A 25,607-nucleotide genomic window follows, 5' to 3' on the forward strand; every position below is an offset into this window, starting at 1 on the left:
CAGAGGGGACCAAAAAAAAAAAAATTGCTGGGCCACGTTTTGTCATTTTGAGCGGTGGAGGGCTTACCTCCCTAGCCATTGTCGCCGTTAACGATCCTGGGTGATGGACAGAATAGTGATGGTAGAAACTCGGTTAAAGCCGAGGAGCACAGGTTTTAGTGACGGCGGAAAAGCTGTTGGGCAGAGGCATCTTGGTGTGCGTGGTGCTTTGTCTCGTCGCTTAAAAAGAGTTAAGGATCTGCGAGTTTTACTGCGTGTAAGTTATGCCTCAGTGCACACAGGTCTGTGCTGGGAAACAGGTTGCCCGGCCACTTTCCGGGCGGACGGATGCGATCTGCAGGGGCTGCAGACGGGTCCTCAGTGGCGGGACGTGGGTCCTTCCAGCTGGTGTGCAGTCCCACACTGGAGTCGCCCTTCCCGGTGCCCCTGTGTCTCGCTGGGCTCAGCACACGTGCACGGGAACCAGCGCTTACGGTCAGGTGTCGTATCTGCACACGTGTCATTAATGCTGTTACTTTAACAGGGAAAACCACCCTGGCGGACTGTCTCATATCCAGCAACGGAATCATCTCCAGCCGCCTGGCGGGCAAGGTAGGTCTCGACGTGGGGTGAAGGCTTGTTTGTTTGTAAGGGAGTGTCGGCGCTCTGCCACGTGGTGAGCCAGCCCCCCGTCGTGTTCTTAGAGGCCCCTCTGCGTGCAGCGAGTCAGGGGCCGTCCTGGCCCCCCCGGGGGAGTTTTCACGGAGAAGGAGAGTCCGCACAGGCGGGGGGGTTGGGTGGCTGGAGGAGCGGGCGGGGAAGACACGGTGGATGGATTGGGAGAAGGCTGACTTGGGAGCCGTGCTGGCTTGGAGCGGAAGGTTTGCGTGTGCCCTGCGGGGCGAGGACGCGCAGGGGCGGAGAGGACGGGCCAGGTTAGCAGGGACCTCGGCGGCGAAGCCAGGTGCCGGAGGGAGGGAGGCTCTTGGGTGTCGCGATGAAAATCGAGTTTCAGGGAGTGAAGGCGAAGGCATCTTCGTTTCCGGCTGTGCTCTGAGCGGCCCCGGGATCACTCACTTGCAGCACAGAACTGGAGACGTGCCTCCCCTTCATGCAGTCCCGTGACAGTGAGTTACTCTCACGGTTTTGAGTGGAAGAAGTGAGTAAATATAAAGGTTAGGAAGCTGCACAAGTTCGACAGAGAAGGGGGGTGGGGCAGGGAGCCGCCCGCTCTGCAGAGGCCGGAGGGCGGTCAGTGCGGTGCTTGGGGCCGAGGGGCTGCAGCAGGAGGGTTCTCCGGTCAGGTGTAGCCGCCCTCTGCCCTGATGCCCCAAGAAGTCCTTACCTGAGGGCTCTGACGCTTTATGAAAGCTAAAGGGCAGTGTTAGAAATATCTCCTACCCTATTGTTCTTTTAAAAAAAACAAATGTGTTTAAAATCTCATTTGGGGAAAGGAGCAAAGGCTTCCCTTGCCTCTAGAGAACGGTTTGAGTCTCTGTTCAGCCTTCGTTAGAGGGCCCGTGAGGAGGGAAAGAGGGCTGTGCTCTTGACGAAAGGAAGAAAATCCCCCCAAAACTGCTCCTGTGAGTTGTTCTCGGAGTGCCCGTCCTTCACAGCTGGAATCTGAAGGAGCGACTTTTGGGGAGGGTGGGAGGTGTTTGAACACATTCGGAAGGCGGTCGGTGATGTGTTTGAGTTTGTCTCCCTCTTCCCCGGACAACCTGCATTCTCCAGCCCCTCCCCCCCGAAACCCACTTGCGCTCACGGGGAAGTAAGGGGCGTGTGTTGCGTCCCCGCAGTTGCGGTACATGGACAGCAGGGAGGATGAGCAGGTCCGCGGCATCACCATGAAATCCAGCGCCATCTCCCTGCATTATGCGGAAGGTAGGTCCAGCCGTCTTTCAAAGAAAAATCGTTGTGGATCTTCCTCCTCCTTCCGTTTGCTGTGTGAATTGCATGCCTCGGCGTCTTTGCTTTATATTCCGAGAATTGCGTTCTGGCCTCTCCAAGTGGTTTGTTGTCGGAGAGAGTCAGTCTGTGCAGACTTGGACGTAATTGGGGACCTCTGGGTGGCTTTTAGGGGGACCTCTGGGTCCCCACCCCCTTCTACCCAGGCCCCTCCTGTTACGGCCGGTTGGAGCAGCCTGCCCCCCCGGGCACTGGCTTCTTCCAGCCTCACCCTCCTGGTGTGGGGGAGGAGGAAGACAGGAACACACGTTTCTCCAGCAGGGGTGTTGTGGGGATCCAGCGAGGTGTGATTGGCACGTAGAAAGGGCTTTCTCAGCGCGGTGCCTGGCTCCCAGGAGGCTCTTCGTAGGTGGGGGCAGGTAGAGAATCGAGTCTTAGGACACGCTGTGCAGGTGCTGTTTGGGGTCAGCAGTTCCGTCAGGGGAGTCCCAGGCCGGGATGGCAGCAGCCGATTGAGCCTCGGCCGTCTCCGGCTTGCAGCCGTTTCTCAGAAATGCTCCGAGTCCTCGGCGCCTGAGGAGGGGTGTTTACCGCACGCCCGCGCAGCTGACGGGTGCCCCTCACACCCCACGCAGGGAACGAGGAGTACCTGATCAACCTGATAGACTCCCCGGGGCACGTGGACTTCTCCTCCGAGGTGTCGACGGCCGTCCGCATTTGCGACGGGTGCATCATCGTGGTGGACGCCGTGGAGGGAGTCTGTCCACAGGTAGGGGGTCTGTGGGCCGCGCCGTGAAGCTGCCTCGCTGGTTCGGGGAGGCGGGGGGGGGGGGGGGGAGCTGACCGCTGATGACTCCGTGCGCCTGGCCATTCCACCGACCACCGGGAAGCTGGCTTCATGCTTCACACTGGACGCCGTGCCGGTCTGCAGTGGAGTTACGTCACCCGAGGTCTGAAGGGATTTTAGAGAGGAAGGCTTGCTTCAACTTGAGGAACGTGAGGTGTCTTGGAATCCTCCTGTAGAGGGGCCCAGCAGAAGTGGGAGTGCTGAATTCTGGGACGGCGGGGTGGTTGTGCTCCCGTGGGAACGGTTTCTGAACGGGAGAGGGTGCTGATAGCGAGTCCTGAGCTCGTTCTCCCCAGATGAGAGAGACCCTCTGCTGAGGCCACAGGCCTCCGCCCTCCTGCGCACACCCCCCCCCCCCCCCCCCCCCCCTGTTGCCTTAACCCAGGGCTCTCGTCTTGTCCATCAGGGCTGGGGGAGGTGGCCCCTAAGGCCAGGGCGGACCTTCGGCTCTCGTGGGCGTGGAGTGCAGAGCGGCTCTCTCAGCTCAGTTCTTTTGATGATTTTTTCTTCAAACCTTATGTTTTATCTTAAGAACGTTGTCATCTTGTATTCTGTTTCTTAATACACCCTTGTTTTTTAAAGTTTATTTATAGTATTTTATAGAAAAAACAATAAAAGGTTTAAATAACTCAGATGGAGGAAAGGTGATAACTCTAAGGAGATGTGCCGTGATTACGCTGTAGCTTCCCCTCGGGTCTCCCCCAAGGGCAGGGGTCCTCGCCTTGAGAAGCGCAGCCTTAGTCTCTACCTGGGGTCTCGGGTGTCCGGGCACGGTCAGCGAGGTGCGCACACCTGGCCGTGGGGCAGCAGAGTGGCGACCGGCGCGCGGAGGCGGGGGGTGGTCGGTGAGGGTGTCCTGAGCGATTCTGGGGGAGTGCTCTGTCTTGGCACCTGTGTGTCAGCAGCGTTAGTGTCTGTTCTATATTCATTCAGCAAACCCTGTGTGTGTGCGTGTGTGTGTGTGTGAAGTCCCACCAAGCTCATCACTGTCTTTGCACAGTTTGATTTACCCTTCTTAAATGAATGAGTCCCACGAAGGCAAGGACACCTGGTAGCCTGTAGCTCTTTGTCGGTGGGTAGTGCCTTTGTCTGACTGGCACCGCCTGCGTTGCGGCGAAGGGGTGGGGGGGGGTGGTCACGGGTCAGGGTGTTTCAATGCGCCATGATTACTTCCAGTCGTGAGTTTTGCGCTTCCCTTCCTGCTGTAACCAGACCCAGGCGGTTCTGCGACAGGCGTGGCTCGAGAACATCCGCCCGGTGCTCGTGATTAACAAGATAGACCGCCTGATCGCGGAGCTGAAGTTCACCCCGCAGGAGGCCTACTCCCACCTCAAGAACATTTTGGAACAGGTATGTCATTCTTTACTTTAGCGTTTCGGAAACCAGGGTTCTAAGAAGAGCTGTAAGGAGGGTGCTAGGCTGCGTGTGGGGCATCGTGACGGGAGCCCACTTGTCCAGAACTTGTCCCCTTAAGGCTCATGCACGCTGGGATTGCTGCACCACAGCAGAGGCCACCGGACACGCGTCCTCTCGGGAGCCCCCTCCTTCGGAAGTGTCCTCCTTGAGCATAGAGCTTGGGTGATGGGTTTTGGTCCCGTCCTGTTTAAAGGCGGGTGGTTTGGTTCCAAAGGGAAGCGACATTAGGAAGCTCTTTGGATTTTTATGGCCTACCTTGACGTGAAACTTGACCTAAGTGTTCATTCGTTTATGCAGCAGATGCTTACTTAGTTACATGTTGAATACAGGAATTCTCGGGTGTCCACTGGGGGCTGGAGAGTGTGCGTGTCGTGGCGGACAGGCCAGAGCCCCTGCTTCCGAAGGGTGACCCCGTGACGGCATGGAGGGGGAGACTCGGTGACAGGAGACACCTGGAGAGGAGATGAGCCCTGGCGTGAGGGGCAGGCACAGGGCAGGGCCGCCCCACCCAGCTCCCGTCCGCAGGGAAGGGGGGTTTGGAGAAGTCTCACACCAGAAGCCTTGAGATTAAAGGAGGGTAGTGCCTGCGAGGCAGAGACGCTTGAGACCGAAGGGGTGAGACGCGCGGGCATGGGAGAGCATCGCGCCGTGTCCTGTTTGGAGGCTGCGGGCTGTGTGCTCGCGCTGAGGAGTGAGGCCGTGCTGTGCGGTGACGGCAGTGGGAGTGGGGGGACGGCGGGCTTTGACTGTGTGACCCCCGCACGCCGTGCAGAGGGGCTGACCTTCTCCTTCGTGACGACGGAGCGCCAGTGCTGAGGCTGACGTGAGACTGTGCTGAAGGGAGGGGCAGCGGGGCCAGGAGCGGGTCGGCGGGCCTGGGGCCCCATGGGGATGGACAGATGGACTGGGACGGTACAGGAGAGACCCCCCCACCTCCCGCCTGCTGCAGTGGGGCAGGGCCCGTGGGACCGGCAGGGTGTCTGCGCAGCAGGCTCCGTTTTCTCTCCGAGGTGGAAAACCAGGGGCAGGGGCTGGGAGCTGGAGTTGGGAAGGGGCTGGGAGAGAGCGGTGGGAGTTCAGGGAGCTGGCGTGAGAGGCGGTGGGGGGGGGGGGGGCAACCAAGCTGCAGACCGGGATGGGGGGTGGAAAACCACAGGTTCCGGTGATGCCCAGCCTCGGTCCCGAAACACAATTTAAAAGTACCGCACATTAGTGTTTGCATTAAAACAGCGATCCCGAAAATGACCTTTCAGAGCCTCACCTTTCCGTTCTGCTGGGTTCAGAGAGAGCGGGCTGGTGGCCTGCGGGGCGTTTCCTGTTGTCGGAGTCTCCCTAGTCTGCGGCCAGGCCGACCGACGGGCGGGTCCAGGCTCAGCGAGCGCTCTCACAGGGTCTCCTGCAGCGGGCGCACCGAGCGTCCAAGTGACCTCCTGCTGTCTCCCCCTCTCCCCCAGGTCAACGCGCTCACGGGGACGCTCTTCACCTCCAAAGTCCTGGAGGAGAGAGCAGAGAGAGGCGGCGAGCGCCAGGGCAGCCCCCGGGCCGACGCGGCCGAGCTGGTGTACGACTGGAGCGCGGGCCTGGAGCACACGGACGACTCGCACCTCTACTTCGCCCCCGAGCAGGGCAACGTGGTCTTCGCCAGCGCCATCGACGGCTGGGGCTTCGGGTGGGTCCCTCCGCATCCCTCGGCGTGGGGTGGGGGGCGCCCCCTGCCCGGCTGGCGGTGAGGCCGAGCTCCGTGCTGTGAGGCACAGCGGTGCACGCGCCGCCGCAGCTGTCGGGGAGAGTCCGCACTGTCCTTCCACGGGCCCCTGGGGCAGGCGGGCAGCGGGACGGGCCTGCCTTCTGCCCGCGGCACAGCAGCTGTGCCCGGTGAGCGGCCCCCGCGGACCTCCTGTCCTCCCCAGGGAGGGGTGGTCGGAGCGGGGGGACCAGGACGGCTCCCTCCGGCCCCCCCTTTCTGTGGGAGAGCCGCCGGTCTGTGGGCGAGGTGAGAGGTCGTGGGGAGGGGGGCCCTCCTTCAGAGAGACAGGAGAGATTGCAAATTAGTAACATAGTGGTAATAAGTAGCAACTGATAGTCATGTAAATTATCATATACAAGTAACAACTGTCACTTACGTGTATAATAAACACAACAGGAATAATATGATAAAAAGTAAAACTTGGGAAAATTGAAGTCTGCTAAATAAATAGCTGTTGGTCGCGTGGGAACCGCAGTTCGCCGGAGCGAATCGCGCGGACAGGAGGGGACACTCCAGCACGTGTGGTCCGGAGCTGGCCCCAGAAACGCTAGCTGGCCTGTCACTGCTGAACTTGAACTTGGGTCCTCGATGGGCTGCGTCTCTGTCTCTCGGCCTTCAGCGAGACAGGGAGGTGGACCTTCAGCTGCTCCCTGTCGTGGGAGCCGTGCGTCCGGGCTGCTGCCTGGCGCTCTTCACGGTCCTGGGTCCGACCGGTGTCGTCGGAGCGTCAGCCCGTCGGGCCGGGCGCAGCCGACCGCGGGGTCCCGGCAGCCCCCCGGCTGACGGGCGTGCTCGGCGCCAGAGGGTGTCGGCTCCGGGTCCCTTCCGCAGTGGGTGAGGCAGCGGGCGCCTTCTCCGACGCCGGTCCTTGCCGAGTTGGGCGCAGACCTGAGCCAAACGCCGCTCCCTGCGGAAGAGAGACGTTTCTCTGGGCCCTTGACCCAGACCGCGCGGGCCCCGCACACGGCCCCTGCGTGGGCCACTGGCTGCCGTCACGCGGCCGGGGGCAAGCCGGTGCGACCTGGTCTCCCGGGGCTGCGGAGGGCCGAGTCGGGGTGCGTGCACTTCCCCCTCGACCCACGTGCCGAGAAGCCCGTGGAGGCCCCGGCTGTGGCGGTGGTTTTCTCCGTGAGCAGGAGGCACCCGTGGCAGCGAAGGGCTGGAGTTCTCTGGGCACCACCGCAGTGCGCGGCTGGAGCCCGCGTTTCCTTGGCCACCGTCCTGCCCGTGTCCGTGCACAGCGTTAAGGAAGGGAGACGTTGCATGACATGGGCGGGAGCACGGGCTCTGGGGCCGGGCTGCTGTGCTCGGGTCCCGGCTTCATGTGCAGCCCGTGTGACGTCTCTGTGCCTCTGGGCGCTTTCTGCACGGAGGGCGAGGGCACTCCCTGGTCCCCGCCTCGTGGGAGACGGGCGGGTGCGTTGGGTCGCGCGTCCGCGGCACCTTGAGTGGCGGGCGGCGAGCACAGAAGCCCTCCAGGGGCGGCGGCACTCACGCCTGTCGTCACTAGTAACGTGGGCCCTTGCTTTTCTTCCAGAATCGAGCACTTTGCCAACATCTACAGCCAAAAAATTGGCATAAAAAAGGAAGTCCTTCTGAAAACACTGTGGGGAGATTATTACATAAACATGAAGGCTAAGAAGATTATGAAGGGCGATCAGGTAATGTCACGTATGTCCCTTGACATGTTGGTGACAGTCCGGCCTTAGGTGGCACCTCTGGTAAAGGTGTGCTTTGGCTGTGGTTTATGCGAGCCAGGCGGTGAAGGATTTTCTCACCGTCTGTATGTGGTTAAGGTCCGCGAACCTTACATCCGAGTGTTCTTCAAGTAGAGTCCTTTACACGTGGGGGGCGAACCTCAGGCCCTGGTCCCTTGAAGACACGTCGGTTGCATCCTGTGGTTGCGTGTCCCCTTCAGTGTGAGGAGACCTCTCCTCCACACACCTCTGCGGGGCCAGGCCGCAGTCCCGAGTCAGCCGAGGCCCCCGGGGTCCCGGGCCCGCCCGTGAGTGCTGACGGGAGAGGGGTGCACCCTGGGGCCCCGCCTTCCCAGACAGGTGGTGCGGGCAGCTGCTGGGCCTGTGGCCTCAGAGGATCCTTTTCTGGAAGCTTTTTCCGAACGTGAAATTCAGGGTCTTACAAATGTATGCTCATGAGGAGCGTGTGGATTCTCTCCGCTCGGTGCTCCTGAAAGCACAGGGAAGGGAGAGTCAGGAGCCAGCGCTGCCCGTGCTCTGGTTTTAGCGTGCTTTCCTCTCTCTGGGTAGTGATCCGTCTCCACGTTGAGATTGCGCTGTTCATATACAACGTGGCTGCTTTTCTGCTTGACGTGCCTGGGAGAAACCACTGTGAGCGTCTTCCCTGGCCGTCGAGAGCTTTAGCAAACAGTGGAGGCAAACAGGAGCGGGCTGTCGAGTGGGACAGTGCGAGGGTTGAGAGCCCGGCGTTGTGTCCGGGCTCGGCTCCCGCACCGGCGGCTCCATCCCCTGCATCTTGGTTTACTGTCTGTGGAAGGGGGGCTGTGACGGCGGTGTGGTGCCCCCCAGGGGAAGCCCTGAGCACAGCGCTGCCCCGGGCGCACGGCACCCTGCGTCGCCGTGTGCTGGGCGTGCGCCCGCGTTCACGGGCTCGCCCCCGAGGCTGGACGTAGTCTCCGTCCCCAGGTCCAGACGCTCTGATGTCGGGGGTGAGGCTGCGGAGGGCATCCTCCATCCGTGTTCGTCTTCGTGACGTCTTCTGCAAACCGGGCGTTCGGAAGTGGCCACCTCGCGTCCTAGCACCGGGCCACCAGCTCCTCCAGGGGGAGGTCGCAGTTCGCAGCCCCTCTGACGGGCGTGCGAGCGAGGCGGTCCGTGGCGAGGGGCTCTTGCTGTCACGTTGCATCGCCTCCGAGAGCGGTGGTGGGTGGGGTTTGTTTTTAGTTCCCTCTCCCTTGGAGGTGATAACTTCTCACGTGCAAGCACACCCTCGCGCACGAGGTCCGAGGAAAGGCCTGTGGGTGCAGCAGGGTCAGGGGCTCGCCCTCGGCTGGGGCCCGGTGTCTGAGGACAGCAGCGGCCTGTCCCTGCAGGGTCGAGTCGCGTGTGAGCCGCGGTCCCAGGGGACGGGGACGACGAGCTGTTGCGGCTGCTTCCCTGCTGCACAAGGACCTTCCAGGGGAACGGGAGTCCCTGACGATGAAACGTGTCGGTAGTGGGTGTTTCAGGTGCCCGTTAAATACGGGAAAACCTGAGGTGCCTGGTCTTCTTCGCAGGCGAAAGGGAAGAAGCCGCTGTTCGTGCAGCTGATCCTGGAGAACATATGGAGCCTGTACGACGCCGTGCTGAAGCGGTGAGACTGTCTGTCTGTCTGTCTGTCTGGGGCAGTGTCACCCGCCGCGGTTGCCAGCGCGAGGGGCCCCACCGGGGACAGCCCAGGGAGACGGGGAGGGTGCGGGAGCCCGTTCAGACGCACCGGTCCCGGGGCCTGGGGACGACGGGAGGGAGCGTGTGTCGCCCAGGCAGGACGGCAGGTGGGGCGACGGGGGGGGGGGGTGCTCTGCAGCGTGCTGAGCTGCAGACAGAGCCGGTTGGAGGGACAGAGACACGGGGCCCTGCTTCCAGCAGCCCAGTGTGGGGTCAGGTGGCGACGGGAGCGGGCGAGCAGTCTGGGGCAGGGCTGGGCAGCGGGGCAGGCGCTCGCTGGACACACGTGCAGCAGGACGCTTGCTGCAGTGGGTTCAGGTCTCAGGGGTCCCACAGTGGGCGGGACACCTTGCTGGGCGTGTCCTGGGAGAACGGCCTCCTCGCCGGGTGACCCGGCTCACTCGGGGAGACTGGGACGGGGCCCCTCCAGAGGGCAGGAGCAGAGGCCGCAGCCCCTCCCTGCCCGTCCTCCGTCGCGAACAAAGGTGATGCGTTAGTGGTGAACGTGTCCAGCCACGTGGAGCTCCTTGCCTCACTGCTCCTCTGTATCCCCCCCCCCCCCCCCCCCGTGTTGTGCGCCACTGCAGGGACAAAGAAAAGATCGACAAAATAGTGACCTCCCTGGGACTCAAGATTGGAGCCCGGGAAGCTCGGCACGCAGACCCCAAGGTGCAGATCAGCGCCATCTGCAGCCAGTGGCTGCCCGTCTCCCGCGCCGTCCTCGGTATCCTTCGTGCGGGTGGCGGTTCGAGAGGTCACGGGGTGGGGGGGCAGGGGGAGAGGTCACTGGCGACAGGAAATCCTCTGGAAACAGTGCTCTCCAGTCCACAGTGAGGTGTCTGGTTTGTTACTGTTCTTTGAAAGTATAATACTCAGTATGAATTAGTGTTTATGGCAACGCCAGTCTAAACGAATGCACTTCTAAACAGGTATTTTTGTGTTTTAGTGATGTGTAAACACACACACTCCTTGTTTTACACACAGGTGGGTCAGTCGGGTGTTTGCACTAGACTGCTGTTTTATTTAGTGCCGTGTATCTTTTCATGTGTTGCTGTTTCCCGTCGTGTCAGTGATTCCAGCAGACTGACTTGGAAACAGCTATGTCAGCTGAAGTAATTTCTAGAGGAGCTTACACTCTCCTCTTCTCGTGGATCTGCGTGTCCCACGCACAGCCGTGTGGCGGGCGGGGGTGCGGTGTCCTGGGAGGGGACCAGCGCGTCTCTCGGCCCAGAGCTCCGCTGGACCCCTTCCCCCCCAGTGGCACTGGCCCCGACAGCAGACTTGCTCGTGTCACGGCTGGTGGCCGCTGGTGGCTTTATAAAAGTCTGCGTAGACTGGGACCCTGTGTGAAAACCTCCAGAATGTCAGGGTCGCAGGCAGCTCAGCCACCAAGCAAGCTCTGTTGTCCTCCCTGGTTCCGTGGGTCACAGATGCATGAGCATGTCTGTCACGGTGAGAACCCTGTGTGGGCTTGGAGGGTCCGTGAGCCCCTGGAGTGGCCCCGTGTCCTGAGAGACGGTGTGGGCGGTCACGTGGCCTCGTGGCCCAGGAGACGTGTGCACCGTGCGCCTGTGCCCCGGTGGAGCGTGTTTGAGCCCTTGACCGCGACTGCAGCCATGGTGTGCCGGAAGCTCCCCAGCCCCCTGGACATGGCGCCCGAGCGGGTGGAGAAGCTGATGTGCGCGGGGTCCCAGACGTTCGAGTCCCTCCCCCCGGAGACCCAGGCGCTGAAAGCAGGTGAGGCCGAGGTGGACGCAACAGGCGCCCTCGTCTCGACGGTCCTGGGTCGGGGCCGCCCGAGACTAGTGAGCAGCCGCAGCACGCTGGGGACGTGGAAAAGTGCTTCCAGGGGCTGTGCTCTCCCCAGTGGCCCCGAAGGTGGGCTCCCCGTGCGAGGGGCACCCCCATTCCAGGCTCAGGGAGGTCCCTGAACTTCACCTGCATGCACCGTCTCCACTCCTCCCCCCCAGTCTGTGCGTGTGCAGCCTCCATCCCCGAACCCCCCACTGCTGGTCCCGGAGAGCAGAGGGGAGCTGCCCCCCCCCACCCCTGCCTTGTGAAGTCATCCGACTGGGCCTCACCGGCACCCGGCACAGCGGGTCACGCCCGTCTCCTTCAGACACTGTCCCCCCTTGACTTCCGGGCTCCCGTGTGCTCCTGCTCTCCCCCGTCTCCCTGGCTCCTTGTTCTTCTCCGTTTCCTGTCCTCCTCCTCCTCCTCCTCCGTGACTTGGGAGCTGTGGGGTGCCCCAGGCAAGGGCAGTCTCTGGACCTCGTCTGCTTTGCGCCTGCGTCCACTCCCCCGGCTCCACGTGGCGGCGGCACACCCGGAGGAGTTCCCGCGTCTGTGTGTCTGTCCCCCGACTCCACGCTCGGCGTCCACTGCGCACCCCCGCTCGCCCCCGGGCGGAGAAGCGTTGCACGCTCACACATCCCGGCCGGGGCTTCCTGTCTCGTCCCCACTCCTGCTCGCCCTCCCGTGGGCCCCGTCGGGTCGCTTTGTTCCTCGCCCTGCGCTCAGCCCCCCCGCAGGTCCCGTTTGTCTTTCCCTCGGAACACACCCGGCGTCCACCCGCTTCCCCCGTGTCCCCTCTGCCTCTGGGGGCCGAGCGTGAGCGCCCCCTGGCTGCTGGGTCCCAGCTCTGCGCTCGCTTCCCCAGAGCGAGTGCTCCGTCGGCCAGCCGGCGGCGCTGCCTCTGCGAAAACGCCAGGCGGGCGGACGATGTTCCCCAGAACCCCCCCCAGCTCCCCCAGGCGAGGCTGCCGCGCGAGGGGCTCGGGCCTCGGGCCTCCAGCGTTCTGTCCTTGTTCTGTCCTTGTCGGAGTTCTGCCGGTGGGCTCTTCAGCTTACGTGTGGAACATTTGGGTGTGGGGCGGTTTTGTGGAAAACACTGGGAACCAATTCTCTACCTCCATTGTAGGCTGAGGAAAGTGTCAGTACCTGCTAGGAGTTGTATGGGATTTATAGATTTAGGGAAAATTGATATCTTCATAATAACGGGTATTAATTTATTTCTAAGCTTTTTCATCACTGTCACGATAACGTATTTTGTCTATTTTCTACCCTGTTATCGTGGGGCTTGGAAAAGCCTTTATTTTTCTGTGTTTCATCCACGAGCTTCCTTGCTCGCTGCCGACCCCTGGTGACGGCGAGCCCTCCCTCCGAGCCCTCCCTCCGCACCGGAGGCGGGGAGGCGAGGCTGAGGGCTCGCCGGGGCAGCTTACCAATTTCCGAGTTTCGGCCCCCCTCCCACCTTCTTAACTTCGCTTCCCTGTCCGCATTCCTGCCCGTCGAGTCGTTGCTGTGCTTTTCTAGTGGTTCCGTGGGCTTCTGGGTGGAGTCGTTCAGATGATGCCACAGTCAGAACATCTGAGTCGTTCTCCAGGACACTTCAGGTCTCAGTGAGGGCTCACACAGTGACACCTTTGCTCCCTGTGTGTGCAGCGTTCATGCGGTGCGGGAGTGAGGACACGGCCCCGGTCATCGTCTTCATTTCCAAGATGTTTGCGGTCGACGCGAAGGCTCTGCCCCAGAACAGGCCGCGGTGAGGCCGGGGCGCCGGGCTTTGGGGGCGGCGCGTGTCGGTGGGAGGCGGGTGTCTGGCGGGGTCCCTGCTGCCGTGTGCGCCCCGCAGGGGCCGGGGCCTGCCAGTCCATCGGCTCAGGATCGCTGGGGACGCCTGGTGGGCCTTCCCACCGTTGCCCAGCGGGGGGAGAGAACTGGGGGGCGGACCCGCCGGAGAGGGGGGGCCTGGGGCCCGTGGCCGTCTCACCCAGCCACAGCAGTCCCGGCCGTTTCCCCCCCGCCCAAGCCAGCGGAGAGGCCGCCGGGCACTAACATACCTGTGGTGTCCCGCAGGCCCCTGACTCACGAAGAGATCGCGGAGAGGCGAGAGCGCGCAAGGCAGAGGCACGCGGAGAGGCTCGCGGCGGCGGCCCAGGGCCAGGCGCCCGTGGGGTCCCCCCCGGACGGGAGCGCCCCGGACGGGAGCCCGGAGGGAGAGGAGCCGAAAGGTACCGCGGTGCCGCGCAGCCTCCCGCAGAGTCTGTGGTGCTTCACTTGGGGCGCCCCTCCCCCGGCTCCGGAGCTCCTCGCTGCGGCTGGGGCTTTCGTGGGCGCTCCCTCGTGCCCGGTGCTTGTTTCCCGGAACTGGGCCAGACGCGAGTTGTTGTTGCAGTCGTGTCCCTCCCGCGTCCAGGCGGCCCCCAGACGGGAGGCGCGCTCTCCCGTCTGGGAGAGCCTCCTCACCACCCTTCCGCTCCCGGCAGGCGAGGAGCAGCAGCAGGCGGAGAGCGTGACCCCCGACCCCGGGCCGCAGGACGAGAGCGGCCAGGAGACGTTCGTGGCGTTCGCCCGGGTGTTCAGTGGCGTGGCGCGGAGAGGACAGAGCATCTTCGTCTTGGGGCCCAAGTACAGTCCGGCCGAGTTTCTGCAGCGGGTAAGAGTGGGAAGTCCGCCGTGATCCTGTCGTTTCAGGGTTTCGACGTCTTTCCAGGTAGTGCGATGGGTGGCTGCCTCATTGGTGGGTTTAGTGTGTCTCAAGAAAGGCACGTCCGGATGCATTCCTGTGTCTCCTCTTGCGTCGCCTCCGTGACACTTGGCGAACCTGTCTCACTCGGTAGCCTTTAGGGAACTACACTGGTGTGTGAACCACGTTTTCAGGCCTTGATAATTATAAGGCTTTTCTCTCCGGGCCAAGAAGAAAGAGTAGGAAGAACGGATGTCACGCTAGAGGCAGGACAGTGGAGATCTTCGGGAAGGAGGGAGATCCAGAGTCTCGGTGGCCCCGGTCCAAGGCGTGGGCAGCCAGCGGGCGACAAGCAGCAGGTGCCCGGCAGGCGGGTCCCAGGGACTGACCAGGATATATGCACACGGCGTGCATAGATCCAGAGCCCAAGGGCAGGAAGGCAGCCGCAGGCTGGGGCTGCGGCGGGACATCCCCGGACATACACACGCCGTGCGCACGGCGGTGTCGTGGCAGCGGCACACCAGGGCGCCGTCAGCACCCGCAGGCAGCAGTGAGATAGCCCCTGCGGTCCGGCCCCGGGGCAGCCCCGCGGGGACTCGGGTCGGAGCCGCCCCGACCAGCGCCTGCAGTCCTCGCTCGCACGTGTGGGGCGTGCCTGTCCACGGAGGAGGCCCTTGTGAGTGCTTCCACTGGCGTCTCATCGTTTCCTCCGTGAGGATCCTGGATCCTGCCTGTTAGACTCGCTCCTGACTGTCTGGTGTTTCGTTGCTCTTCTCAGAGTTAACGTTTTAAAAAATGCCTATTTTCCACTGATTTGTAGACACACAGTTAATTTTTGTATGTGGGCGTTGTGTCCAGCAGCCTTGCTCAACTGTCTCACTAACTAATTTGTGGTTTAAGTGACTGTCCACAGCGTCCGCACATCACTCTGCTGTTTCCTGCTTGACGCCTCCGTCTACTGCTTCCTTCCAGGCTGCCTGCCCTCAGGGCTCCCCTGCAGGGAAGAGCACGGGTCAGAGCACACGCACTCACACGTGGCATGTGCCCGGGAAGCCGTCGTGTTCATGACATTCCCGAGTTTCACCTGCCAGAGTAGCTCCCTGTCCGCCCCCCCCACCCCCCTGAGCTGTAATGAGTCTGTGTGCTGTGCTGCTGTGCTTGTCACTCGCTTGTACGTCTGTGACGCTCGTGTCCCCATCACAGCACGTGCACGGAGCCTGGGTCCTGTGGGGGCCACAGAGACGTTGGTGATTGAAATGCCTCCTGAGTGCTGGCAGCTCTGTGGGGTGGGGGACCGCCGAATAACTGGAGGCAGCGTCATGAATAGTGTTCGAGACACTGAATAATCCTGGACAACACTCGAGTGATTCGAGACGGTATCTCCACAGGATAAATCTGACGTAGAGGGCGCGCCTAAGTCTATTTTCCGTGTAGCATATTTATACCTTAAGAAGCAGCACCTTTTCCTGTGTTTCTGAGCACTGGCGTCAGCGGCTACCCGAGTGCGTGGGGGGCATCGTCATAAAATTAGAGCAATTCTAAGGGGTAAGAGTGACGGTGGCTGTTGCGGTAGCAGCACCGTCGTCACCAGGACGGTCCGTGCCGGTGTTCACACAAACGCTAACGAGGGGTTGTGTGTGGGGGTTTTCGTTCATCAGCTTCCGTGGGGCTGCCAACAGAGGCTACAACAGAGTTTATGTTACAGCTGGTCCATAAGGTTTATGATTATGTGGGATTCTTGACTGTTTTCAAATAAATGAGAGGTTTCACCATTTTAAATTTTATTCACAAGGTGAGACTGATTTCCGTGGAACACCGTTTCGGATCTGCGTGGTTCGGATCTAGATGAAATGCGCCTGCACCCCCCTGACTTACAAAGGAACGTCACTCCGTGGACATTAACTGACTCTTTCATTTAAATGCAGTTGTTTTCCCGTCCCCAGGTGCCACGAGGCTTCTCGGCCCCGCCGGACGACCTCCCGCCGGTCCCGCACATGGCGCGCTGCACGCTGGAGCACCTGTACCTGCTGATGGGGCGAGAGCTGCAGGACCTGGAGGAGGTGCCGCCAGGGAACGTGCTAGGTAGGGCGGTGCCGGGGGTCATGCAGGTCTGCTGGGGGGGGAGGGGGGGCATGTCACAGGCCTGCTGCCATCTGCGAAGGGGAGGGCGGGCCTCTCCTCTCCTTCGGTTCTACTTTTCTGGGGTGCGTAGGCTGTCACTCGGCGCGTTTGCGTGGTCAGCAACTTGCTGTGAGCTATGCTGGCTCTTCTAGAAGAAAGTGAGCGCCGTGCGGGTTGTCTGCCTGTGCCCTAGACCGTGGTGTTTCTGCTTGGTGGTGGGGAGAGTTCCTGCTAACGCCAGAGTTGGCCCAGATGCCTGCCTCTCCTGGCTCCAGACCCCTGGAACCTAGTCAGGCTTGCGTTTCTTGGAGAACAGCCTCATTTCAGTAACTAGGGTATTTCCCTTCCTCGTGTTCGTTAGAAGGAATGGTGAATTTCTAATTTGGTCACTTGGTTGGGTTGGGGACCTGTTTGAATGCCTCCATCAAAACATCTGGAACTAGTTACCAGCCTTCCGGCCAGAATGACCTTTTTAGGCACATTTCACTTGGTCACTGATCTAGAAACTGGAGTGTATGTAGCAGGTGGGAACGAACCCCACCTTCTGACGGGGGACAGTCAGAGAGCTTGTGGACGCTTCAGGACAGCCACACCGCTAACCATGGAGAATCTCTTGTTTTCCTTTGTATTTCCACAGGCCCGTGATAAGACGCAGGTTACAAATTAAAACTTAGTGATGTTTACAGTGATCAGGGCGGGCCAGTAAATTTCTTTCTTTCTTTTTTTTTTTTTTTACTTCTGTTCACTTACAGAAAAAGTTGTAGTTCCCGTGTAATAGGAAGATAGTGGCAGGGTGACATGACTGATGCCCGTGTGCTTTCCATGGGACAGGACAGAGTCAGTTGTCAGACGCAGATGAGGCTCTTTGTCGGGGGAGGAAGCGAAAAGGTTGTGTGGCGTTCTCGAGCAAGTCAGGGTGGTGTCAGGGCCTGCAGGGAAGTCCTTTCATTGGCGCTTGAAAATGCGGGTTTCAGCCGTAACCGGGGTGGGGGTTTATACTGACCCGTAAGTGGGGCATGTATTTTGTGTCTGGAAATAGTTAATGTAAAGCTCAGAATCGTTTAATTCTGACCTGATGTTTGAAACGTCGGTGTCCATGGGGCCGGAGAGACCCCACGTGTTTAAACACAAAAGCTCTCTGTTCAGCCCCCCACCGAGAGCGTCTCCGAGAGCGAGGGCCGGCCTGCTGCAGACGCCGCCTGCCCGCCCGAGAGTGAGCGGAGACGGAGTCAGGATTCCAGATCCCCGGCCTTCCCCTGGACGCTCTCGGGTCTCTGCCATATGGTTAGATCTTTAAAACTTCGGGGGCGTGTTTTAAAAGGAAACGGGATACTTCTCTTTTTACAGCGTGAGGAGAGTAATAAATACCGCCTCGCCTTTTTCTGGGCTGGTCTCCCCCCGCCGGGGCGGTCGCTGGGCGGGTCGGAGGTCGGAGTGCTGTGAGTGTGTGTGTGTTTCCTTACTCCAGCGGGGTCTCACCGGCGGGGTGATTCAGTGTGTTTAAAGGAAAATCTCAACAGTTTATGGCTCTTAAGCCCTGTCGTACTTTTATGATACTTTAAATTCACTAACTAGTGAGTTTTTTTTTTTTTCAATATACCTTATTACCAGCCTTGCCACTTGGAAAAAGTTTATTTCAACCAGTAAATAATTAGCAGCCTTCCTAGCCACTTCTTAACATTAACTTAGTTTCAACTGAATGTAATGATTTTTCCTTTACCCAGGTGATCATGACTTTTTCTCCCGACGTGTAATAGTCGTGTGTCTCATTTCTTTTCCCTTTTCTCTTGTGTGTAAGACGGGGGTCAGCACTAATAGTTGCAGCTGCTCTTCTGTCTGGCTGCGCCCCGACCGCAGTGGAGCTGTCCTGAGTGTTTTAGTTTCGGGGTGCTGACCCCTGTTGGTTCGCAGCGCCCTCTCAGCATGCCAAGAGAAAGTCTTACTTAGTTCTGGGGTAGACACCGAACTGTGCGGACGTGTCCTCGGCGTCTGAAGGCAGTTACAGAGCTGCTCCTTGCCAGAAGTCGTGTCCCGAATTGTGTTTGGTTATTTCCTGATTATTAAGATGCCCTTTTACCCCCAGAGGGGGGAGGAAAACGGCACTTGATCGTTGCATTGCGTAATGACTTCCTGCAGTGCCGGATCTGGTTTACTGGGATCTGAGGCAGGTTTTTCTCAGACGGGGAGTAAAGTCGGTCGCATTTTGCTGGTGTCATGGTCATTCCAAAACGGGAAGTTCCCACGTCTCCCACCCCTCCCATCCGTTCAGGCTGCGCTGACCACTGGAAGCCACTAGCCACAGGTGGTCAGTGCCGTGGAGGTGATGATGACATGGGTCCGCTTGGAAAGTACAGACGCTAAATGAGAGTCATCCCTTCCCGTAGGGATCAGCACCAGTCCTTTTATATTCGTGTGTGTATGTAATACTTTGTTTAAAAGGGTGATAAAAATGCAGGACGTGGGCCCTCACCAGTGTGGCTCAGTGGGCTGGGCATTGTTACGCAAACCCAAAGGTCGCTGGTTCGATCCCCAGTCAGGGCACAGGCCTGGGCTGCAGGTTCCACCACCAGTCAGGATGCAGACAAGAGGCAACTGATCAATGTTTCTCTCCCTCCCTTCCCCTCTCTCTAAAGATAAATGAAGTTTTAAAAAAATACGGGGTGTGGCAAAAGTAAGTTTATGGTTGTTCATATGGAAAACAACGTAATAAATGATAATACAAGAATAAATTGTGTTTTTCACACTCACAACTATAAAACTACTTCTGCCTGGCCCCGTATAACACCAAAAATGGAGACTTTGCCTGTGTTGCCACCAGTACACTTTTCTCTTAGAGATAGATAGTCATCTCTTCTCAGTGTCTGCACCTTTCGTCCAGGCGCACGTGCTGTCGCTGTCACTCCAGGGCAGCGCGGAGCCGAGGTGGGATGACGGCGTCCCCTCCCTCACGCTGCGGGAGCCCCCAAGTCCCCCAGCGTGTGCCCCCCGAGGCCCGGTCTGGACAGCGTGTGCGGTACAGCAGAGAGCCCCCCTCTTTCCGGTTTCCGGATCGACTGTGAACCTGCGTGTAGGTGTTGAGGTCCATCATGTGGTCCCCCCTCCACGTCTTTCAGGTGACACGTGTGTCTTTCTTGTGACCCACTTCCTCTGCGGATCGTGTTGGTGCCTCTTCTGGCAGCAAACCGGCGTCGTCCTTCCCGGGACTCGCTCTGTGCTGAGGGTATGCCAGTGTGTTGCCAGAGCAGCGAGCTCAGTTTGCGGAGAACTCTTTACGTAAAGTGTAAGTTTGCCTGATTTGTCGTTTTTCTCAAATCTATTTATTTTATATTTGTGGAGGTCAGGGGTCAGTATTGCTTGAATTGCATGAAACAACAAGTGAGGGTGTGGTTTTTGCTTTTGTTTAATCTGCGGGACAGTTTAAATGGCACAGGAGTTTTCTAGTCCGTAAGAAATGGGGTGTCAACAGCCATGAAACCAGCATTTCCTGGTTGGTTGTCAGGGTTGTGATTTGATAAAGTTATAATCAGTTGTTATCCCTCTGAGGTTCTTTTTATTGTTGTTTATGTTGATTTTGGTACTTTGTGTTCTCACAGATGATCATACATTTCAGATTAATCATCCAGTTCATTTGCATGGAGGCTAGTATTAATATTGATTATAATAATGACATCAGAGTTAACAAATATTAGGGCTTATTTTGTGTCAGATCCTACTAGTTTCATATTCAAGAGTGATCATCTTCTTGCAAATGAGAAACACATTTTTAAAAAACACTTCATTTATTTATTTTTTAGAGGGGGGAAGGGAGGGAGAAAGGCAGAGAAACATCGATGTGCTAAAGAAACATTGATTGGTTCCCTCTCGAACGCCCCCTACTGGGGACCTGGCACGCAGCCCAGGCATGTGCTGTGACTGGGAACCGAATCCCCCACCCTTTGGTTCTCAGGCCAGCACTCAGTCCACTGAGCCACACCAGCTAGGGCAAGGTAGACAGATTTTACCCTTTAAGTCTTTGCATTTCGTTGCTTCTGGCTCTCGGGCAGAACATACGGATAGCCAGAGCTACCTAGTGTTCCTCGTGTGTTTGTGCAGAGTTTAAGACACCCTCAGGCATTTTGAAGGATGTTAGAAAGTGTGGGAAACGTTTCTTTAAAAGAAGTGAACACATTTGGTTTTCATTATAAACATTCTGGAGTTTCATCGGTGAGAGCAGAATCCTTTCAGTCTGCACATTTCTCACGAGAGGCCATCCGGACAGTGACGTTTTAGTGCAGTAACACTGTCCAGGACCCCAGAGCCAAGGTGACGTCACCGCTGGAGGTCGGTTCTGTGTGTTGCTCACACTGCGCCTGGAACTAACCGCCGCCGCCTCCCCTCCGCGTGCCCCGGGCGCTCAGCGGGCGCGCAGGTGCCGGGGGCGGCAGAAGGCGAGGCCGTGCGATGCTGGAGAGGCAGGGGCATTCTGAGTCTCGGTGGCTGCTTCCTAGTTCTGGTCTGCTCCAGGGGAGAGCTTTGCCCTGGGCCTCCTCCGGCCAGCGTTGTGCCCAGGAGTCACTGGGAGCCCCTTCGTGCTCTTCCCAGTGAGGAGAGCTTCCCAGGGGAGGCAGGGCTCAGGTGCCCACTGCTCCAGAGGCCGCGTTCTCCAGGGCGTGGTGCCCGGGAGCCTGAGCCCCACTGGTCGTCTGTCTTGGCCTCTCCTGTGCCCTGGCCCGTGCTCTGGCAGTGGTGCTCTTTCTTGTGTTGTTCTTCGAGCGTTTTGTGTTCCGTAAACCTTGTCATTGCCGGGTCATCCAGATCATTAAAGTCGGACCAGTACCAGTCTCTTGCAGGAAGACGCGTTCTCACTCTCACGGAAGGTGCTCTGCTGGCCGTGCGGGCCTGAGCCGTCGCAGCGGCCAAGGCTGCTTCTGTCGCAGAACCTTGTGCCCTTGACCCCTTGCTCCGGGGTGTTTGTGAGGTCCGGGGTCTCTTCTTCGGGCTTCTGGGGAGACCAGCTGCTTTCTCAGTGGCGTAAGTTCATCCAGAGTTTTCGGCGTTTGGAGAAGGCCTTCTCTTACCCTGTGTGTACCTTTTTCTTTGGACGTTTCACTTGGGATTTGGGGGTGGAGGGATGGGGGAGAGGCCGGGGTAGGTATCGGTGTTTTTGACGAGCCTGCCTCCCTCGGGATCCAAAGTCTCCTGAAAGAAACACAGCAATGCGCTGGTTTTCACGCGTGGTGTCAGGTGGTGTCTGCTCTGAGAAGACAGCCCCGGGTTTGCCTGCTCTTACAGCCTGGTCGTTCGCTCACGCGTCTCTGCACACTGGGGGTGTGTGTGTGTGCTTCTGTGCTACCTGCCGACGTGGTTAGGTTCCCGGGCTGGCTGCTTCCGTGTAAACCGTCCAGGCTTCTCCTGGGCCCTTCTGGTTCTGGTCCCAGACCAGCGAGTACAGCTGCCTCTCGTGTGAGGAGCCTCGCCGGGTGTTCCCGCTGCGATCTCTGGTGGGCGGGCCCCTTCCGCGGGGGTCTCCAGACCTGAGCCTGTGCCGTCAGGCATGAGGTTGGGCCAGGCGGTCTGTGCGGCCCTCCTTCTCTCGTGGCTGGTTTTCCAGGACCCTCCCCACTGCCCGAGACTGAGCTTTTCTTGCTGCCTGTGATTGCCCGCTGTCCTCAGTGTCCTCTCTGCCCCTCTGTCTGTGGAGTGGCATTCAGAAAGCCACCGGACAGAAAGAATGCCACTCCGCCCCTCCAGACAGCTCCCCTTGCAGACAGCAGCTCTGAGAAAGCTGAGGGACCAGCTGTGTGGCCGTGCCCCCGGACGCCCAGACAGCTGCCGCGTCCTTGAGCCCCGTTCTCTGGAAGCACAAGCCGTGACCCTCACGGACACCGGCCTTGGTTTCTGGGCAGAGGTTGAGCGGCTGAGTCTGACCTCTGAAGCCGGCCAGCCTGAGCCAGGACCGTGGCTGCACCCCGACGACCACAAGGGGGCGGCCTTCCCCGCAGGTCCCGGCCCGTCTGAGAACAGAACAGAGATGGCGTCCCTGCGAGCGCCTGCGGGAGCCCACGTGTGTACCCGAACCCTCACCTCCACGTTTGCTGAGATGCTGAGCTGTGGGCTGAAGGGCACGTGGGTGCTGAGTGGGCTGTTTGCGCCGTGAGCGCAACTTGGTCGACACAGGCGGGACTCCTCTGGAGACCCGGCTGACCCCGTGCCCAGCCCGGAGTCCTGCCCGCGGCAGGCAGGCGGCCCTCATTACCGGGCGTTTGGAGGTGTCTGATTCATGGAGACGGGGACGCTGAGATGGAGCGTAGCTTGCTGCTCGGACCTGAGGAGCGGCTTCAGAGCCGTCACTTCAGTTTGTCTTGGCTCTTTCTCTCTCCCGCCCCTCCCGGCTCTCCTCCGAATACTGGGGCATTGTTTCGGTTGTGTATTTTTTCCCTTTGGTTTCCTCTTCATCTTGGAAAAGGGGTTGTAACTCCTTAGGTGGTTTCTGCTTGGAAGAAGCTTTATTATGGAGATGTATGCTTCTCCGTGGGCAGCGAAGCAGAACATAAAGTACCAGCAACGTCCCGCTGTCCCGTGCGGTTGGAAGCACGTCGTCACAGGGTTTGTTTTATGTCTCCCAGATGACCGCCTGTTCATGCCCGGCCGCTCAACGCGCAGTCGCGCCGACGACCGTGTTTCAGAGGACTTGGGTCTGCTGGTTTAAGTGCAGAACTGGAGTAAGAGGGGTTGTTATTCCTCCACTGTGTAAACCCCTTCTTCTTTGACTCTGGAGTGGCCGGGGGAAACCAGGCAGGCTTCGCGAATCGGAGGCAACGCCCCGCCCCCGGGGGTGGCAGTGGGGTGAGAGGGGAACGGCTCCCTCCAGGCCTCTGCAGGAGCAGCAGATTTATTGTCTAACAGTTGTTTTTCTTCAAGCCACAAGCCTTCAATTTTCTCCAAAATGACAATTATGAAATTTCATTTTCCAAGCGGTTTACATACTGTCATCATATTTGCATATCTTTTGTTAACGGATCCCAAGGATGCCACGCTTACGGATTCACTTGAGAGACGCCTCAGCTCGACTGAATCCGCACTCACATAGGTGTGCTGCGTGCCAGGTGTGCGGGGAGTCATTTCTGTGTGTGTTCTCACTTAAGCCTCACAACCAGCTGGAGTTGAAATTTGCGACCCTAATTTGGCTGATGGGAAAACCGAGACGTTTTTGACTTACACAACTAATTACTAGCCCAGCCAGTCCGTGTTAGCTAGATGGTGTTTTCTGTACAGTTGTGTGGCGGAGGTTATTTCAGAAACCGCCGTTACGGATTCTCCCCCCGCCCTTTCTGTGGCTGTTACAATGAAAACATGCTCCTTTCTACCTTCTGCTTCTCGAGTCCCTGGGTTTTGCAGGTAGTGCGGTCCGGCCCCTTTCCCCTGTGAAAAGGGGAAACCGAGTCTCAGAGAGGCCGGGTTTTCCCTGAGCTCGGGCAGTGGGGTTTGGAACTGGAGCTGTCTTCCTTCCGGAGGGAAGCCGGTGGGAAGGACGGGGGCAGAGATGGCTTGGCTCCGCTCCGGAGGGAGACGCGAGAAGCTGCTGAGCCGTGAGGAAGCGTCAGCTCCACCCAGCATGGAAAGGGACACCGTATAGAGCTGAGACGGGGAGATGCCCCTGCCCCCTGCCCCCAGCCCCCACGGAGAAACTTCTCCCGGGGCCCCCCGCACCTCCTCATCGCTGGTGTCACTTCCGAGGAGCCCAGGCCCCACGGCCTGGCTGCTTCGTGTCTCACTGCTCTTGCACACGTTGGGACTTTTAAAAAGTTGTTTTTATTGAGATGTAATTGGCATAGAACCTTGTGTGAGTTCAAGGTGCAGGGCTCAATGATTTTTGATTCATTCGCGTTTGGAGCGTCATGGGACTGGGGTGGTAGCTGGCACCCCGTCACGCCCCCGGTCACTGTCAGTCCTTTCGCGTGACGAGAGCAATGAGACCGAGCGACCCGGACGTCCGTGACGCAGTGCTCGCTGCTTACAGTCGCCGTGCCGGGCGTGCAGCCCCCGGGCTTCTTGCTAGTGTGCCCGCTGGCACCCTGACACAGCGCGTCCCCAGGGTCCCACCCCCAGCCCCCGGTGACCGCCCTTCTGCTCTCTGTTTCTGTGGGCTTGGCTTGTTCTGACCCCACGTGTAAATGGTGACAGACAGCATTTGTCTTTGCCTGACGTCCTGCACCGAGCGTGATGCCCTCAAGGTCTGTCCGTGCCATTGCACCGGGCGGGCTTTCCCTCTGTGTCGTGGCTGAATAGTAGTACTCCGTTGTGTGTTTGTGTGTGTGTGCGTGCGTGTGTGCGTGCGCTTACACACGAGTGTGTGTGACAGCTTCATCGTGCGTTCAGTTGTTGGTGGACAGGACACTCAGTGTCCGTGTCCTGGCTGTGAGAGTGGTGCAGTGCACCTGGGGTGCACACACCCTTTGAAACCCTGTGTCTGTTTGTTTGGCTGTGCACGCAGAACTGGAGTCACCGGGTCCTGTTTTCCTTGTGTGTTTATTTTTTTCGGGAACCGTCACACTGTTTCTGTAGTGGATAAGTTTCCGGAACCAGTCCTAGGACACGGTTTGGCTTCACAGAGTGACGTTAAACTTCTGTCTAGTCTGAGAAGGTAGGTCCCATAGGTCAGGGGAGCCGGGACTGAGCCGGGCTGAGCGTCCAGCCGCCCCGACAGCACCACCGACCAAACCCAGTTTTGGAAGATTGTAGTTATTACACACACACACACACGTATATATATTTTGAATTGTTTTATGCTTTAAAAATAACACCCACTCTTTGTTGGCAAATTTAGCCAGTAGGTTTTTGCTTTGATTTTTACTCAGTTGGATTTCAAAAGTAAAACATGCTTATAGTAAAAATATGAACAATAGAGAAGTGTCAGAAATTTAAGCCTCATCTTTGCAACCAGATCAGCTCGTGCCCTTCCGTAGGTGTCCTCTGTAGAACACACGCGCACACAGCAGCCTTCCCTTGCGCTGGTTTTGTTACGAGTTCGGTGCCTGCGGCAGCCGGGCCTGGAGCTCAGCCCTGGAGCTCAGCCCGTGCCGCTGGGGAGGCACAGGGCCGGTGTGCACAGGCTCCGCCCGCGGGCAGTTATCGCTGCTGACGTCTTTTGAAATGTATTACTGTTGTTAATCCCTTTATCAATCCTCCTGAGGACTTTCCCTTGTCCTTGTGACTGTTTTATCACCAGCTATTTAGCTACAGCCAGAGATTTTAACTTTGCCACAAACACAAAACCCGTCTTTGTCAGAGCGACTACACGCGATGCCCGGAAAGTCACTTTCAGATTTGATTACACAGTTTTCAAATGTCCTTTAAGAAAGCGAGTGCGATGGCCCCGAGTGAAAAGCGGTGGCGCTGACCAGAGCCTCTCGGTCCCTCTCTAACCCCTTAGGGGTGGAGGGTAGTTGGATGCGAGTCGACCGGCCTGAAAGGACCCCGGTTGGAGGTGGAGCTGGGTCTGGATTAGAGTCGCCCTGGTTTCTGCCCTCACCCGAGATGCGAGGGCGTCACTGAAGTGAACGAGCTTGGGGTTTCTTGTCCAAGTCCATTTCTAATGCCACCGCCTTATGTTTTTATAGCACTGTGTGCTTTTCGAAATGCTTTTATCTGTAGCATTTGATCTGTCCAGTTTGCTTTTAGCTTCTATATTTCAAAGGCCAGTAATGGTTAGGTTGGAAGTAATACCTATTGGAATAG

General features: G+C 58.8%; 1 protein-coding gene across 1 annotated transcript in view; it reads left to right on the plus strand.

Annotated features, from left to right (window-relative positions):
* Nucleotides 1-25,607, plus strand: part of EFL1 (elongation factor like GTPase 1) — a 53,159-nt gene that overhangs the window by 1,086 nt on the left and 26,466 nt on the right. Inside the window, exons 3-15 of the mRNA XM_036013177.1 lie at nucleotides 524-591; nucleotides 1,779-1,863; nucleotides 2,523-2,656; nucleotides 3,947-4,084; nucleotides 5,605-5,819; nucleotides 7,435-7,558; nucleotides 9,151-9,227; nucleotides 9,889-10,025; nucleotides 10,916-11,038; nucleotides 12,746-12,845; nucleotides 13,160-13,314; nucleotides 13,570-13,739; nucleotides 15,713-15,851. Of these exons, the coding sequence (XP_035869070.1) occupies nucleotides 524-591; nucleotides 1,779-1,863; nucleotides 2,523-2,656; nucleotides 3,947-4,084; nucleotides 5,605-5,819; nucleotides 7,435-7,558; nucleotides 9,151-9,227; nucleotides 9,889-10,025; nucleotides 10,916-11,038; nucleotides 12,746-12,845; nucleotides 13,160-13,314; nucleotides 13,570-13,739; nucleotides 15,713-15,851 (1,665 nt within the window). The remainder of the gene's footprint in view (nucleotides 1-523; nucleotides 592-1,778; nucleotides 1,864-2,522; nucleotides 2,657-3,946; nucleotides 4,085-5,604; nucleotides 5,820-7,434; nucleotides 7,559-9,150; nucleotides 9,228-9,888; nucleotides 10,026-10,915; nucleotides 11,039-12,745; nucleotides 12,846-13,159; nucleotides 13,315-13,569; nucleotides 13,740-15,712; nucleotides 15,852-25,607) is intronic.

The sequence above is a fragment of the Phyllostomus discolor genome, chromosome 12 (assembly GCF_004126475.2).
Source record: "Phyllostomus discolor isolate MPI-MPIP mPhyDis1 chromosome 12, mPhyDis1.pri.v3, whole genome shotgun sequence".
NCBI classification, from domain to species: domain Eukaryota; kingdom Metazoa; phylum Chordata; class Mammalia; order Chiroptera; family Phyllostomidae; genus Phyllostomus; species Phyllostomus discolor.